Source organism: Eumetopias jubatus, unplaced genomic scaffold (assembly GCF_037043125.1).
Source record: "Eumetopias jubatus isolate StellerSeaLion01/CBP00866 unplaced genomic scaffold, mEumJub1_p1.0 scaffold_8, whole genome shotgun sequence".
NCBI classification, from domain to species: domain Eukaryota; kingdom Metazoa; phylum Chordata; class Mammalia; order Carnivora; family Otariidae; genus Eumetopias; species Eumetopias jubatus.
The window spans coordinates 23,023,282-23,039,372 of NW_028274814.1; the positions used below are offsets into that span (position 1 = coordinate 23,023,282).

At 42.0% G+C, this 16,091-nt stretch overlaps 1 protein-coding gene across 4 annotated transcripts in view; it reads right to left on the bottom strand.

Moving 5' to 3' along the window:
* The window catches only part of MCM10 (minichromosome maintenance 10 replication initiation factor), an 81,668-nt gene that overhangs the window by 56,447 nt on the left and 9,130 nt on the right, over positions 1-16,091 (bottom strand). For 3 of the 4 annotated variants that reach the window (XM_088025810.1, XM_028114596.1, XM_028114594.1), the window contains exons 7-17: positions 14,726-14,891; positions 12,983-13,150; positions 11,272-11,388; positions 9,684-9,883; positions 7,639-7,739; positions 6,658-6,768; positions 6,455-6,572; positions 4,570-4,798; positions 2,877-3,018; positions 2,121-2,239; positions 97-210 (exon numbers count right to left, since the gene is read on the bottom strand). In XM_088025810.1, the coding sequence (XP_087881936.1) occupies positions 97-210; positions 2,121-2,239; positions 2,877-3,018; positions 4,570-4,798; positions 6,455-6,572; positions 6,658-6,768; positions 7,639-7,739; positions 9,684-9,883; positions 11,272-11,388; positions 12,983-13,150; positions 14,726-14,891 (1,585 nt within the window). The remainder of the gene's footprint in view (positions 1-96; positions 211-2,120; positions 2,240-2,876; positions 3,019-4,569; positions 4,799-6,454; positions 6,573-6,657; positions 6,769-7,638; positions 7,740-9,683; positions 9,884-11,271; positions 11,389-12,982; positions 13,151-14,725; positions 14,892-16,091) is intronic. The other variant, XM_028114597.1, reaches the window with a different exon arrangement.

Genomic DNA, 16,091 nt, shown 5'->3' on the forward strand with positions numbered 1-16,091 from the left:
GCCCCATATCCCATATATCTCCATGTCCCACTGAGTCACAGGAGGTCACGACAGCTCCAAACTGGGCCTAGGGTTAGAAGCATCTCCTATACTCACCGTCTTGCATGTCACTACTCGACATTTCACTTCTCTGATGCTTCTCATCTTTTCTTCCATTTGTTCCTTTTTCACCAGTGGCTCAAAATAACGTTCCTGCAGCTCAGCCTCAGCCTGGAATGACAAGGCATACAAGAGACCTTGCACCAAATCCAACATGTATTAAGGCACCAATTTAATAATAATAAAAACAACTGAAGAGACAAGTTGTTATGAGGACACCTGATAAGAGCTCAAGGAACTGTAAACCAAAAGATGATCAGAAGTAGACATAAGCTCTTATTTTTCCAAAAACTAGTATGAAAGCATCTGGTGATGTAAATTTTAAAACACCAAATACAAACTGAAAATGCTAACATTATTAACAGCGTCATTGCATCAAGTGTGTGCACCAGAAGGGAATTACGTCTCCTGTGCCAATACAGACTCAAGCTATGGAAGGCATTCAGGGCCACCCCACTTACAACAGCCCAGTCTATCTGTCAGACCAAGCACTTGGCAGGAGCAATCCCTGGTTGTCTGGGACAACAGACAGTAGGTGTGAGGGCAGAGAGAGAGCAGAAGGTGGTCGCAGCTCGGGAGTTACTGCAGCTGCACAAGGCCCGGGGCCTCTGGTGGCCACAGACGCCAGGAGCTCGGCTCTACAGCCTCTCAGGGTCGGCCCCGGCTTCTCTCTCGGCCAAGTTTCAGTCTGGTAGAATGGTGGGATACACAACTGTCTCATTAGTCAGTAGTTTACCAAAGAGCAGAGCACTCAGAGCACTGCCCCATGGAGACATTATGAAAACCGGTGGGAGCACTTTTTTTGGTCATCCCAGTGATTGCTACTCGCAGGGACCGGGTAGGCTGCACCCACAATGCATGGAACAGTCCCTCCGTATGAAAGGATTCTTCTGACTGTTCTAGAAGGCACCCATGTGGATGAAAAACCCAATTATAACCCTCAAACCTAACTGCTTTATATACAACCCTACAGTATTTGTGTGTGGTTCAAATATACATTGACTATACCAAGAGTATAACCAGGCAACTCCTGTATATATAGAGGGACAACTGTAGTTTGGTGTCTTCAATGGTTCCCTGCATTATTCACTGTTTAAAGATTTTTTAATTTTTATTTGACAGCGAGAGAGGGAACACAAGCAGGGGGAGTGGGAGAGGGAGAAGCAGGCTTCCTGCGGAGCAGGGAGCCCAATGCGGGGCTCGATCCCAGGACCCTGGGATCGTGACCTGAGCCAAAGGCAGACGCTTAACGACTGAGCCACCCAGGCGCCCCAGGATTATTCACTGTTTAAAAAAAAAAAAAAAAAAAATACTGTCAAAGAAACAAACCCATGGTACTTAAGTCACCAATCAAACACACCTAAGGAGAATTCATTTCTACTTGCCTCATTTATGTTACTAATCCAACCCTCTGACAACTTCATTATTTCTTCTGGGATAGTTGTACCTACATATTTACATAATCAAATATATACTTTTAATAAACATTTTATTTTCTTCTTTACATTACACGGAGAATATTACATCAAGAATATTGATATTGTTGAAATTTGTAGTTAGGTAATTTATGTTATCCAGAAATTTTATTTCAGGATAATAAGGGAGTAATCCAAAATACACGGCATTGGGAGCAACTACCCCCAATGGGTTGGTGACTACTGATTTACAGTATTTGAAATACCAATATAAAAATACTTGAATGGAAAAAAAAAATCCCTTCCCATATAGCAGGACAGAAAAGCAAGCTATAGCGATGAACCGCGTAAACATCAATTCAAAGCCATAACTACGAGGAACATTATTATAACACTGAGGTCCATTAAAATAATGATAAATGATATTCTTCAATTCCAGGACAGAGGCAAAGCTAAATTCTATCAGAAATATTCCTGTTCTTCAAAGTTAACTCAGACACATAAGTACATCTTGGTTGAGGCCGAAGAAATAGATTCTTAGTCCCACGACGAAGTGCCTCACGTCTGGAGGGCATCTCTATCATTTCTGACCTTTTGAGCCCTTACCTCTTTTAGTATTCCTGTGTGCTTCGATTTTGCTTTTAGAATTTTCTGAAATTCCTCAGATTCCAGGTAGGCAAGTTGTTCTCTCCTTCTTTTCCTGGCAGGCTCCAAGTCATCTTCAGCTAGAGCAGAAAGGAAACACAGCAGCTGTCACAGAGGAATTTCAGGAAGCCAGGGAGCCTCAAGGCCTCAGCTTCCCCCAGGTTTTTCTGTCTCTGCCCACCAGGCCCTTCAAATTTCATTTACCCCACTAGGTACCAACGGAGGAAAACACCTCAGGAGTGAGCGAAGTAGGGCCTACAATACATGGGATGGCAGATTTGACCGCTGGATGAGAATCTCTTCTACCTTAAGACAGAAGCGGACTATGATGATAGGTAACATCAACAAAAATCCTTTTTATAAATTGATGGTAAAAAGTCACTGCCAACTTCAGAGTTTTCAAAGTAAAAATGGTAATTTGCAAACAAAGAAATTCTACTTCTTTCAAAGTAAATCTTTATACTAATATATCTATATAAAGATCCATGAGTAATCTTTGTCTGAAGTTTTTAGATTGTGCCTGATTTCATTTCAATTTAATGTGCTTATAGAAAACAGTCAGTTCCAGTTGTAGAGATTCTATTTAGGTATTGTACAAAGAGGCCAGTTTAAGTAAAACAATGACTTCTGGCATCAGGGATGGTGGTTATAGTTTAGAACATCTCCTCACAGATGGCGGACTTCCCACTGCTAACTCCACTGCTAACTCCACAGTACCTTGAGGAGAAAAGGTGTTGTTCTCTACGCGTTCCTTCACTTCCAGGACATCCTGGGGGTCCTTTTGCTTCTTTTTAATGCTGTTTGGGTCTGTTTTTGTAAGAATCTGGCCTTTTGCCCTTAATTTGGTTATAGCAGCTAACTAGAAAAAGAGGAGATGTCAAAGATGAGACAGTTATCTGTAGCCCTATGTCCCTTTTCTAGTTTTTAACCAGTGAATTCTGTTCTCAAATATAAATCAGTAAAACATATCTTCTCTCTGCTTAGCATTATTAACCCAGTTGTTAAAATTTTAAAGCATGGAGGCAGGTCTATAAGCTAATAAAGTTTCAGCTTATTTAAATACCAAGTTCAACATCAGTTACACTGTGGGCTTTAGGACCCACAGAGAAACCACATAAACATTGTGGAAGTTTGTTTTACAATCAGACAGAATGAGGAGAGGATTCTAGCTCTGCCACTTACTAGTTTGTAACCTTACACAAATTACTTAATTTTTCAGCTTCAGGTTCTACATTTATAAAATGGAGATGATACTGTTTACTAGGTTGTGCGGATGCAAAGAGAGAATGCGTGCAAAGCACAAACCTATATGGAGTAAACAACGTGTGTATATATCACGGGTACATGTGCAATTGTTTTGTTTTACAGTTTATTTATTTTTTCAGTAATCTCTACACCTGACGTGGTGCTCGAACACATGACCCCGAGATCACATGTGCAACTGTTATCACTATCATTACAGCAGGTGCAGCTTTGTCTTATGACTAGCCTTTGCCCTTCATGTGGTGATAGCGGCTAATGAGAACAAAGAGAAGACAGGCTCTCGTCCGGGCTCAGGGTGACTCAGGAAGGGGTGGGGTGGGGTTCTGAGCACTCCCAACTCCTACGTCAATCAGAACAACTTAGCTCCTGTGTAAGATTTCTTTTAAAGAAAGATTTTTTTTTTTTTTTAAGATTTTATTTATTTGACAGAGAGAGAGAGCCAGTGAGAGAGGGAACACAAGCAGGGGGAGGGGGAGGGGGAGGGGGAGAGACAGAAGCAGGCTTCCCGTGGAGCAGGGAGCCTGATGCAGGGCTCGATCCCAGGACCCCGGGACCATGACCTGAGCCAAAGGCAGACACCCAGTGACTGAGCCACCCAGGCGCCCCAAAAGAAGGATTCTTTAAACCACCATTTTATAGTCTCGCCTTAACAATTCCCAGAGGGCGCCTGGGTGGCTCAGATGGTTAAGCATCTGCCTTCAGCTCAGGTCATGATCCCAGGGTCCTGGGATCGAGTCCCGCATCAGGCTCCCTGCTCAGTGCAGAGCCTGCTTCTCCCTCTCCCTCTGCCATTCCCTCTGCTTGTGCTCTTCTGTCTATCTCTCTGTCAAATAAATAAATAAAATCTTAAAAAATAAAAATAAAAAAAGAAAACAACAATTCCCAGAATTTGTTTCCCTCAGGCCGACCAGCGTTTAGGCCATCTCCCTCAGCCTCACAAGGAACAGTGTTGAGAATGGGTAACGTTCTTGGATTAAATCAATGGCATTATGTTGATACCATTATCATTTGAAATTCCTTTGACTCTAATTATCATGATCAATAAATAGTTATTACGGTCTTTCCTGATCATAGACATATAAAGTTTGCAACTCCAGGTATGTCCTACAGAATGCAAATTCAAATGTTGAAAATAGATACCACTTACCTTTTTGGCTTCTGCTAAAGCACTCAGTTTTGGTCTTGGTGGTGGTGACTCATCAAAAAAGAGAACATCATCTCCTTCTGAGATGCCTCGCCCAAGCTTGGGTATCTGTGTGGCTGGCGTTCCTTCTAGGCTGGGCAACGCAGCCCCCATTTGCAGAGACTGAGAAGGGGCCCGTTGAGAAGAGGGTGGCACAACTGGGCTCTCAACCCCATTTGAGCTTTGGAGAAATCTTTAAAGAAACATGCAGTCACAAAATACGCAGACTGGGACACTGCAGGCAAGACCACCAGCTGGTAAGTAGTGGTTAGTAAAGTAGTAGCCCCTTCTTGGTTAAGAATTCAGATTAGCACACACTGAGAACATGCTGGCTTTGCTAACTCCGGGTAACTGATCATTCATTGATAAGCTCTCACCATTTTACCAATTTAGAACATGATTACTATTTTTGCCAACTGGGTTTCTAGCGGTGCCTCTCTACGGAACACAGCCCCGAAGGTGAGATGTGCGCTGTATTCTTAGCTCTCTGGTTAGCTAGGACCTTGAGGAACTCACGGAATTTCTCTGTATTTTAGTTTACTGGGGAGAGATAACACACACGATACGTCTGAAAGTCCTTCGCAGAAAGACACTATAAATTCACATGGAGATTTATTTTGTAAATAGTCTTAACTGCTATTGAAAAACAACAGTCGCCACGAACTATTTAGCCCAGAACTTTCATCTTATAGATGAAGAAATTGAGACCCCAAGCCCTACTGCTTGTAAGTGACAGGCTGAGGATTAGTACCAGGTAACCCCAGGCCAGGATTCTTTTCACTACCACATGCCCACTTCTGCAACCTGCCTGTGAGACCTGCCCAACAAAAGAGATGTTTTATTTGGTCAGCAAAATTATGAAAAACTTCCAACTGTAATACCTTTCAATGGGCAGGTGCCCTCTATTTCACACAAGGCCACAACTCCATCTATCTATTTACATTTTCTGTAGCCACGTGAAGAACGCCTCCAGAGATATTCCATCAGCACCTCAAACTCACCTGCCTGAGGCCAAATCTATGCTCTGGATTTTTCCAAAGAATTTCCTGGTGGCTTAAAGTTGACTTTTCTGTTTATTGAGCCATCTACCTTTCAGTGGCCCAGATTTGGGACGGCGTAACTGTTTTAACAAGGGCAGAACAGGTATGAGTCCAAACCTGGGCCCCATCACCAACCAGCTCTCTGGCGCTCAGTTACATGACTCATACAACAAGGATAACAGCACCTCACAGATAATGGTAAGGCCCAAACGAGACACTGTATGTATGCAGTGCATAGCATGCTCCGTACATGTTAAGCATCTGTAAACTGTTACTCTTATCACTATTCCAATAACTCGAGTTATGAATCTTTGATTCATCTACCTTCTGCACCATTTTCCACTTGTTTCTGCCTCTACAATGACTCCACTTTCACTGCCTCATTTCTACCATTTACCTGAAAAACTGCAAAATCTACTCACTGGCCTAGCCAGTAATTGAAAAGCAAATTGTGGTGTAGAAATAAGAAATGAGAGGTAACAGGTCAACACGCACTTTCCCCTTTCACAAACCCCTCTTAAAGTGTCCCTTCTTTCTCTTCTTCCTTGGAGTGCTAATTACTGTAACCTGTCCCACCTAGTCTCAGATTCACTACCATGCGTCAGAAATACAGAACTCGAAAGGCTATCTTCTTAGGTTATGTTAAAATCACTTTTGAACTTTCAAAGTTAAAAAGTTAGCCAACCATCCAAATACTAAAGCCACATTTTGGAAATCCATTAAGACATTCTGATTCCTTAAATCCATTAAGACAGGAGGACCCCTGAGATGAGCTATCTAAATAGGGTATTTTAAACCGTTATTCTTACCGTTTCTGTATTTCTTCTGACCTCTTCCTCCTCATCTCCAGCACATGCTGCTTCTGCTGCCTCAAGAGGGCTGATGCTGAGACAGACTGGAAAATAGGTTTCGGGCTCCCCGTCACCCCTGAAACACAAACCACAGACTGAGGGGCTCCAAGGGGCCGTGGGAACACAGACATGGGGCTAGAGCAGGGGCAGGCTGACTCTACCTGATAACCTGGCTTTGGCTAAATGTTGTTTTAAGTTTCTGGCTCCAAACGTAGGTAAGTCCATCAGTTCCCTAAATTCCTCAGAGCAAGACAAGCTCTTCTGGGGTATTCCTGGAATATACAAACATCAGCTTTAGAGGACTCAAAGTTCTGGCAGTTTGAGATTATGTGACGTCACTTTTAAAACTCTGCATTCACAACTTAGTCATTTGTAAATGAAGTAGGTGGAATGCCAAGAGAAAAAAAAGAATCCTTAGCCTCTAGTAGATTAGTAGGACTGCAAAGGCACGACAAAGATCTTGTTTCAAGTGATGATTAGAACACCAGTGTCTGTAGGGTCATTTCCTACACTATGTCTGGAATGTTCACTATGGGTAGGGTCTGTGCTAGGCCCTCACCGCTGTTATGAACAAAGCCCCAGGTGAGAAAGGCAGAGGTGCCATTCTTTGACTTAGACCTTTTTTTTTTTTTTAAAGATTTTATGTATTTATTTGAGAGAGAATGAGATAGAGAAAGAGAGCATGAAAGGGTCAGAGGGAGAAGCAGACTCCCTGCTCAGCAGGGAGCCCGATGCGGGACTCGATCCCGGGACTCCAGGATCATGACCTGAGTCGAAGGCAGTCGCTTAACCAACTGAGCCACCCAGGCGCCCCTGACTTAGACCTGTTTTAACGAGAAGGTAACTCATGGGTTTGACCAGGGACTTGATACTACCGATTCTAATGCTGGACATTAAGAATTAGACTAGATACATCAAGAAAATTTACAAAGTATTGACGCAAAGACTCAGCCATGATTAATACGCTGTTTTTCCTTAAGATGCTGCCAAGCAGGCTGATGTGCTTAGGCCACATCACTCACTAACTATAGTGAAGACTGGATAGTTACAACTTAGGGCATGAACAACTGTGACCATTTTCAATCCAAAAGACTACATATTTAAGCTTCAGAAAGAAATATGGTATCAAGAAACAAAATTACCAAGTTTTTGTTGGGTTTCCTGAATGATCAAGTCTGTCCCCTTAACAACCAGATTAGTCAGAGTGGTTTGAATCTTCTTTTTAGGAGCAACAGCGGCTGCACTGAAATGACAAGAGTCACCCCCCAAAAGGAAAGTCACTAAAATTCAATGCTCTGATGAGGTAAAGGCACAGAAGTATTCATTTATTACAATCTGTCAAAGTTTCTCAAAGCACTGTATAAGGAAACTTTCTTAATACCACGACCCTACAGCATAGCTGATGAATGCATTATGTCAGGCAACCTGCAAATTTGGTGGAAGCCATTCTGGAAAAGCAATATGGCAAAAGAAATAAAAAATATGCCCCACTTTGATCAAGTAGTCTAGGAATTTATCTTAAAGAAATTAAGGACTAGGCAAAAACTTAGGGTATTAATGGGCTAAAATATTGTTTGCAATGTTAAAAGTTAGAAACACCATTAATGTTTATCCATAGGGAATGGTTTTATCACAGAACCATGTAAAAAAAGACTATGTGGCCACTAAAAATAATGCCATAAGTCCATATTCGATAAGGAAAGTACTAATTATTTTATGGGGCGGGGGGAGTTGCAAAGTATAGATCGAGTATGATCTCATTTTATCTTACTGGAAATTTATACATGAGAAAAAAACAACTAAAAGCATATACAGCTGTGTGTGTGTGTGTGTGTGTGTGTGTGTGTGTGTGTGTGTGTGTGTGTGTTCAATAGATAGGAAGGAACTAACGATTATCTTGGTAGTGGGATCACACCTAGTTTTTACAGTCTCCTTTTGACTGAACTGTATATATACAGATACGTTTTTATAAGGCAGGAGTATTGCTTTTTGCAGTCTGGAAAAATACAGGCATTATTCTAAATCTTAAAAATGTGTTCAATATGTGTCACATGACCTCACTGATATGAGGAATTCTTAATCTCAGGAAAGAAACTGAGTGTTACTGGAGTGGTTGGGGGTGGGAGGGATGGGGTGGCTGGGTGATAGATATTGGGGAGGGTATGTGCTACGGTGAGCGCTGTGAATTGTGCAAGACTGTTGAATCACAGATCTGTACTTCTGAAACAAATAACGCAACATATTTTAAGAAAAAAGAAAAAGAAGATAACAGGAGAGGAAGAAAAGGGGAGTATGTCAGAGGGGGAGACGAACCATGAGAGATGATGGACTCTGAAAAACAAACTGAGGGTTCTAGAGGGGAGGGGGGTAGGGGGATGGGTTAGCCTGGTGATGGGTATTGAGGAGGGCACGTTCTGCATGGAGCACTGGGTGTTATGAACAAACAATGAATCATGGAACACTGCACCAAAAACTAATGATGTAATATGTGGTGATTAACATAACAATAAAAAATTAAAAAAAAAAAATGTGTTCAATATGACAAGTTAGGCAGGAGGTGAAAGTCCCCTTGCCCAATTTGTTAGCCTGGGAAAGAAATGTTTTGTTCTTGGACCAGTGGTAGCTCCTTTATAACAGGTCCCGACCCAGCCACGTCCTCAGATGTGCTTTCTTCCCTCCAGTGACAAGGGCATCGATCACCTACTTCAGGGCTCTACAGAGGGCCTGAGATCCTCAGCAGCATCCCACTCCTATTTAAGGCTTCACTGCTATTAATTCACTGAGTTGAATGTGGGTTCCAAGAGGTCTGCCACCTCACTGTAATAGTCATGAAGAAAATGATTTAAAGGATGCCAACACCGGGATTAACATACTTTTAACGGCCATACAATCAGTCCTGACAAAGTTGCACTATTTACAAGAGAAGGAAGCCAAAGAAGAAGTGCGGGCTCTGTGTTAAAGACCATCATGACACAAGTTAACTTAATGTTCCTCCCTCCTGTGCTTTCCTCTCTACCTGGGAATAAAGGAGGTCCTTGTCAACCTTGTCCCAGGCTGTGAGTTTATGAAAGATAAAACCTGTACAAGTCTGTTAGGGCCACTACGGAAAAGTACAACCATCGGGTTTATTCTCATAAGGCGGGAAGCAAGATCCCTGTCCCGAAAGAAGCCCCGGAGAATGTCTTACATTGAGGCTGCATAGGATGCAGAAGAAACCCCTCCGTAGTAAAAACCATCCTGACACAGCCGTTCTCTTAGGCTGGTGCCTTTGCGGGCAAACCTCTTTGGAATTCGTCCTCCAGAGAAAGTGGACTGCAGGTCGGATCGCCTGGCGCTGAGCTTCTTGTACTGGGCCTGGATGTGGTACTGACAGTACTCACAGTCGTTCTGCAAAAGTAAGAGCAGTTGCATCAGGACTAGGGCGACAATGTCAATAAACACTGTTCCTTTCTCCCCGCTTCAGGGGTGCTATTGCGTATAGAGCCCCCTTATTGAGCTCCAAGGCCATTCCTCAAGCACAGCTATGCAGTGACTACCCTGAAATTCCCTTAGATGCAGCAACAGTGGGGTTTTAATGACAGCACTGCTCTGTGGAGATCTGTTAGGCACTTCCTGCTGAGACCTCTTTTCCCAGCTATTTCCCTCCTGCTATTTCCTGATCACTAGCTCATCTGTTAGGCAGGAATGAGGGAACTGAAAGGAGAGGAAACCAAAACTTGCCATTTAATCTGTTCAAAGAGCTCTAAGTAGCACCACTTCACACCCACTAGGATGGCTGTCATCGGCAAGAGACAAAAACAAGTGCTGGCCTGAGATGTGGAAAATGGAACCCTCCCTCCTCTCTGCTGGTGAGAATGTAAAAGCCACTTTGGAAGCCAGGCTGGTTGCTCCTCAGAAGCTGAAACATAGGGTTACCGTGCAACCCAGAAATTCCAGGTTATATACCCAAGGAAAGTGGAAACATCCATCCATCCATATAATAACCTGTACAAGAATGCTTGTAGCAGCAGTACTCATGACATGCCCACTGACTAATGAATGAACAAAACGGGTCTAGCCATACGATGGAATATTCTTCAACCACAAAAAGGAATGAAGTACTGATGCACACAACGTCAATGGATCTCGAAAACATCATGCTAAGTGAAAGCCAGACACAATTTCCATTATATGAAATGTCCAGAGGAGGCAAATCCATACAGGCAAAAAGCAGAGTAGTCCTTACCAAGGGCTGAGGGGAGAGGGTGATGGAGGGGGACTGCTAGTGAGTATGGGGTTTTTTTGGGGGTGGGGGGAGTCTGAAATTAGTCATTGATGGTTGCACACCTCAGTATTAAAACTACTGAACTGTACACTTTAAAAGGGTGAAGTGTATGGTATGTGAATTATAGCTCAAGTTATCATGATCATTATTTTAAAAAGCTCTAAGAAAATACATGTTGGAGTTCAGAGACTAAAATAAAGTCTTCAGTGCATTTCATCATAGTGTTTGATCTCTGGCATTGCTCAGAATTGAGGGCAACTAAAATTCCCTCTTCCTTATACCTCCTAGTCAGTTGGCAATAAAAGATCACCTTCCTGAGAGGTTAAATCATTCCCTTGTCCTCAGTTTTTCAAACTGGCAGTTACTAACCACACACTGGATTTTCTTACTTTGGTGCTTCCTGTTAGGTAGGAAACTGTTCCAAATTGATTGTTACCGCTAGGCTATCTATAATCTATTCCCATTAGATCCCATCCTCAGCAGAAATTATCCCAACAGAACGGAAACCAACCAAATTAACAGTCTGTGTACACGGCTGTCCATTCTTCTTCTTTGCTTTACAGGTTCCCAGGTCAAGAGCTTCACCCATGATTAAAATCTTCTGAGGATGATCAATAGACAAACATACCTGCAGAGAAGACACAGTGTGGGAGTTAAAAGCTGACAAAGGTGTGGCCTTTCAGCAGCAAGAATGAGTAAGAGGCTGGTTGGTGGGAGTTAGCAAGGCTTTAGCAGTCTATAGGAATTAGAAGCCAGGACCCTACAAAACAGCTTTAGGAATGGGAGGCACAGAAGACATGTTCAATTCTCTCCTGCATCTCTGCTGTAGAATCTGAGTTTTATTCGGGCTGGCCAACGCTCAGCCTCAGGTGACGAATACTGTTCATTTTTCCAGCATCCCTTAAAGCTAGCAATGGTCATGGGACTGTGTTCTGGCCAAGGAAACTGACACAGGAGTTCCCAACAAAAGCAGACAGGGTGGGGCTGGCTCACTCCTGCCTTGAATGGTGATGTGAGGGCAAGAGCTTCAAAGCCATCCAGTGAGGAAGAGGAGAAGGCTGAGAGGCTCACAGACACTGGCCCTGACATCACAACACTGCCTATGTTGGGATTATTTATTATGGAAGAAAAACAAACCCCAATGTTTACCATTAAAACAAACTGTAGTGTGGGGCACCTCGGTGGTGCAGTTGGTTAAGCATCCGACTCTTGGTTTCAGCTCAGGTTGTGATCTCAGGGTCATGAGCTTGAGCCCCACATCCATCTCCAGTTAAGATTCTCTCCCTCCATCTCCCTCTGCCCCTCCTGTTAGTGCCCCCCCTAAAATAAATAAATAAATCTTAAAACAAAACAAAAAACAACCTGTAGAGGTTTTTCTGTTACTTGTAGCCAAACACATTTGAACCAACAGATGGAAGATCTGTTGCCATTCTCTGGTGAAAGAAGAAAAGAAATAACTTTGCCTCTCACAGATCTCAGTCTGCAACAGCAGGGAAAACTCTACTGCTGCTTGAGAAGATGAAATCACTCTTAAGTTGCAGCTATCGCTGTACAACTAACTAACGGAGCAAAATCCCGTCAACTAGAAAATCCTGCCTGCTTGATGCCGCCAACGGAGACTGATGAAAGAGATTTAAGGAGACCTAAGCAGAATAGTTCAAAACACTTTAGGAAACTTGGAACTAATGTGGAAAGATTTAATGAAAGAAGTTGTAATGAAGGAAGTTGTTATGAAACATTTAAGAGTAGGTGGAAATTCAGAATATTGGTGGGTGAGAAACAAACAAAAAATCAGATTAGTGAAGATTAAAAACATGATTCAGTATCTGGAGGTAGACCAGTTTTTGCTAGAACTTGGCTAAGCTGTAAAGACAAGAGTGGAGGGGGGCGCCTGGGTGGCTCAGTCGGTTAAGCGACTGCCTTCGGCTCAGGTCATGATCCTGGAGTCCCAGGATCGAGTCCCACATCGGGCTCCCTGCTTGGCAGGGAGTCTGCTTCTCCCTCTGACCCTCTTCGCTCTCGTGCTCTCTCTCTCTCTTCTCTCTCTCAAATAAATAAAATCTTAAAAAAAAAAAAAGAATGGAGGGAAAGGAGGAAAAGAGGGAGAAGGAAAGAAAGAAAGAAAGACAGAAGGAAAGAAAGAAGGAAAGAAAGGAAGACGGAAAGACGGAAAAGAAGGAAAGAAAGAAACAAACCAACCAGCCACGGAAACAGATTCTTACCTCCTCTGAACCATCCTTGGGCTTCATGGGGTTAGCATTGAGCAGCCCTATGACAGTACCCTGTTCAGTCTTCCAGAGTTCTTTGTGAACTTCTCCAAACAAGAACAATGACACATACCGTGTCAGGTCACGGAGATCATTCAGTCGCCAGATACTAAATGTTTTCCCCTGGAACAAATATTTATTCTTATTTTTAATAAATTTTGCACAATGCGCTATACTATCTCCATTTATGGTTCAAGTGCTCTACTGCGGAAACATATATAAAAACCACCTTGACTATATAATCTTGAGAATGTGGTTTGTTCATTATAAATTAATTCTCTCTCTAGGCTTTAGTATTTATTACCTTTCTCATTTTAGAAATGAAGGTGAAGTAAGGCAAACCAGTAGCAAAAACGTTAGTGAAGTCTCTAATTCTCAGGTCGAAAGAGTCAATGGGATGGCATGGTCTTTCTAACTACACACACACACACAGAATATTAAAAGGACCAGTGGAAGTTGTGGCACTACCATTTAATAATTTAGTGGATATAAATTTAGTGGATCTATTGTTTATCACTAAGTAATTATATTATTAATATTAATAAAAAGGTGTCACCTCTGTGCTATTCAATCTTTGCCTAGCTTAGAAGAAAAACAAAAGCATCATTTAAAGACAACAGGTTATGTTTAACTGTAAAATTTCAGAAGTATTATATAATCTGAAGAAATGCAACTCAAAATGCTAACCATTTATATAAAAACTTCCACTTTCACACTTTTTGTTTTTAAACAAAATAATTTGAATATTGAATCAAGCTATTTCACACAGGCATACCAGGACAGGTGTGGTTTTAGGTTATGGTGAATTATTGACTGGATTCAAGTGTTATAATTATGCTTCCATGCACTTGTTCAAAGCCTTTCTTGGAAGGGTTCAGATAAAATTTCACACCTATTATTTCAATGTCATTATAGCCCCTTGTGACACAATTAAGAACTTAATCAAATGAACCAGACATGTTCATGTTCACCTTGACTGTCAGAGGGCCAGATCAGGACCCACAGAACAATCTCAGGTTGACCAAGATCTCATATAGAGAAAGAAATCAGGATTGAGCATGATTAAGCATAGTATTTGCTGGGAGAGAATTCTGATATAACCAAAAGCCAATTTCTTCCCTTTACAAAGAAGGAAATGGACATCCTTAAAGATTAAAGGTCAACCTAAGCTCACATAGCTAAGGAGAATGAGGCTCAGGACCCAGGTTTTCTGACTTGCCAGGCCACCAAATCATCTTCCTGTTACCTTGGTCAAGTGCGATTTTAAAACCTGTTAGATCTTTTTTAAGATCCACTGTGCTGGACAGGTCTGCAATTTCAGAACTTCTGAGATTGACGACCTCTTCCTTCTAGGCACGCTCTCCTGAGGGACTGGGAACTCGGCCTCTCCCCCACAGTCGGGATGACAGTGTCACAGGGGCCACCACATGTACCCCCAAAACAATGACAAGTGAAATGCAGCAGGCATAATACAGTGAAAAGCCCAAGGACTCTGTACAACCAGGTCTTCTGTAAGTAGAGCGTTCTTTACAAATTTAAACTTCAGAGAGCAATCCAACGATGGCGAGGCAATCTACGAATTTACTAGCAGCTCTCTCAAAATAAAATACTGATGGGCTTAAGGTAGAGAAATCAAGGACACGAGCACCCACAGTCAGCTTGTGATGGAGCAGCTAAGAAATCAGTAAGATGGCTTACACTATTACAACTCTGTGGAGTGATTTTCTTCAATATAACCCCAAAAGTCACCCAGTCTACTTCTTCTAGCTTCTCACTTGCCATCTTTTCCTTGAGCTGAGACAGTCTGATCAGTTTTCGGCCGACCATTTTCTTGTTCATCTCTGTGGAGGACACTCGAGGCCGCCTGAGTCAAGAAACCAGCAATGATTAGATTAATATTCTAATCTCTTATTATCCTAATAAGAGATTACCTGGCACCATAGCAGGTTGGTTAGAAGAGATGTTTTGGGCACAACTCTTCTCTGAAGTACCTGTTCTCAGGGAGGTTTGGTTATGTAGTATGGACAAGGCAAAGATTTTTATGGCAGATAAATAAAAAATAAAAATAAGAATTTTTAAAGCTAGTTTATGATTCCTTGGATAGAGAACTGGAGCTTATACAGAAAACAAGAACGATCGCACACTCTAAGTTCTTATAAATTATAATGTATGTTACAATTGTCTTTTAAAAGTAATCTCTTCTGACTTTAATACAAAATCATGAATTGATACTAAGAATAAGAGTTAAATTTCATCAGTTCTGTAAGAATTTCACACGGTCTCTAATTTCTAATTGGATTTTTTAAACCCAACATTTTCATATAACAATAGAGACTTGGAATCTAGCTTCAGTTAATATATTCTTACTCCTCATGACTGGCCAAACACTTGTGGATTTGTAAAAGTTGTTTTTCTCTAGGAGAATATTAATACCTATTCTGTACTTGATCATATTATATATTCAAGGACAAAAGAAAACAAACAAACCCATGCCTTTTGACTATTTCAAAAGTCTTTAGGAATAGAAAGTCATAGAGCTAACTCTGAAGCAATTAAGAATAATCAGGAGAAAAACACTGATGCAGGTGGAGAAATCCTTCTCGTGGCCTGATTTCTGTGAGTGAATCGGTTACTCTTATGTTACTGCCCTTTGGAGTATTTTCAGGGCCTGAGGTGCAGGTATAACAATTACAAAGAGACTCAAACAATTGTGCAGTCTCCTAAATCTGTAGGCTGCTCAGCAGCTCTGGCTGAGTTTTGACTTTGTCTACCTCCAGTCAATCCACATGTGCAGTGCACTACCATTAGCACCATCTTTCTCTGTGGGGAATTTCAACTGAGAACTCATTGGGGCAGGCAGGATCATCTTGGTAGGGGGGTGTTTACTTTGGGGAAAAAAAACCCTGCGGTGCCCTCAGTGGGAACCACAGCTTTTACTGCATCCCACCCCACAGGCTGCCTCAGATGTAATTGGGTACTTTCTTCCGATTTTGCAGAGTACAGAGTCTTTACAATACACTTTTAACAGCTACATTCTCCTCCTGCTCAATATATAATCTAAGAC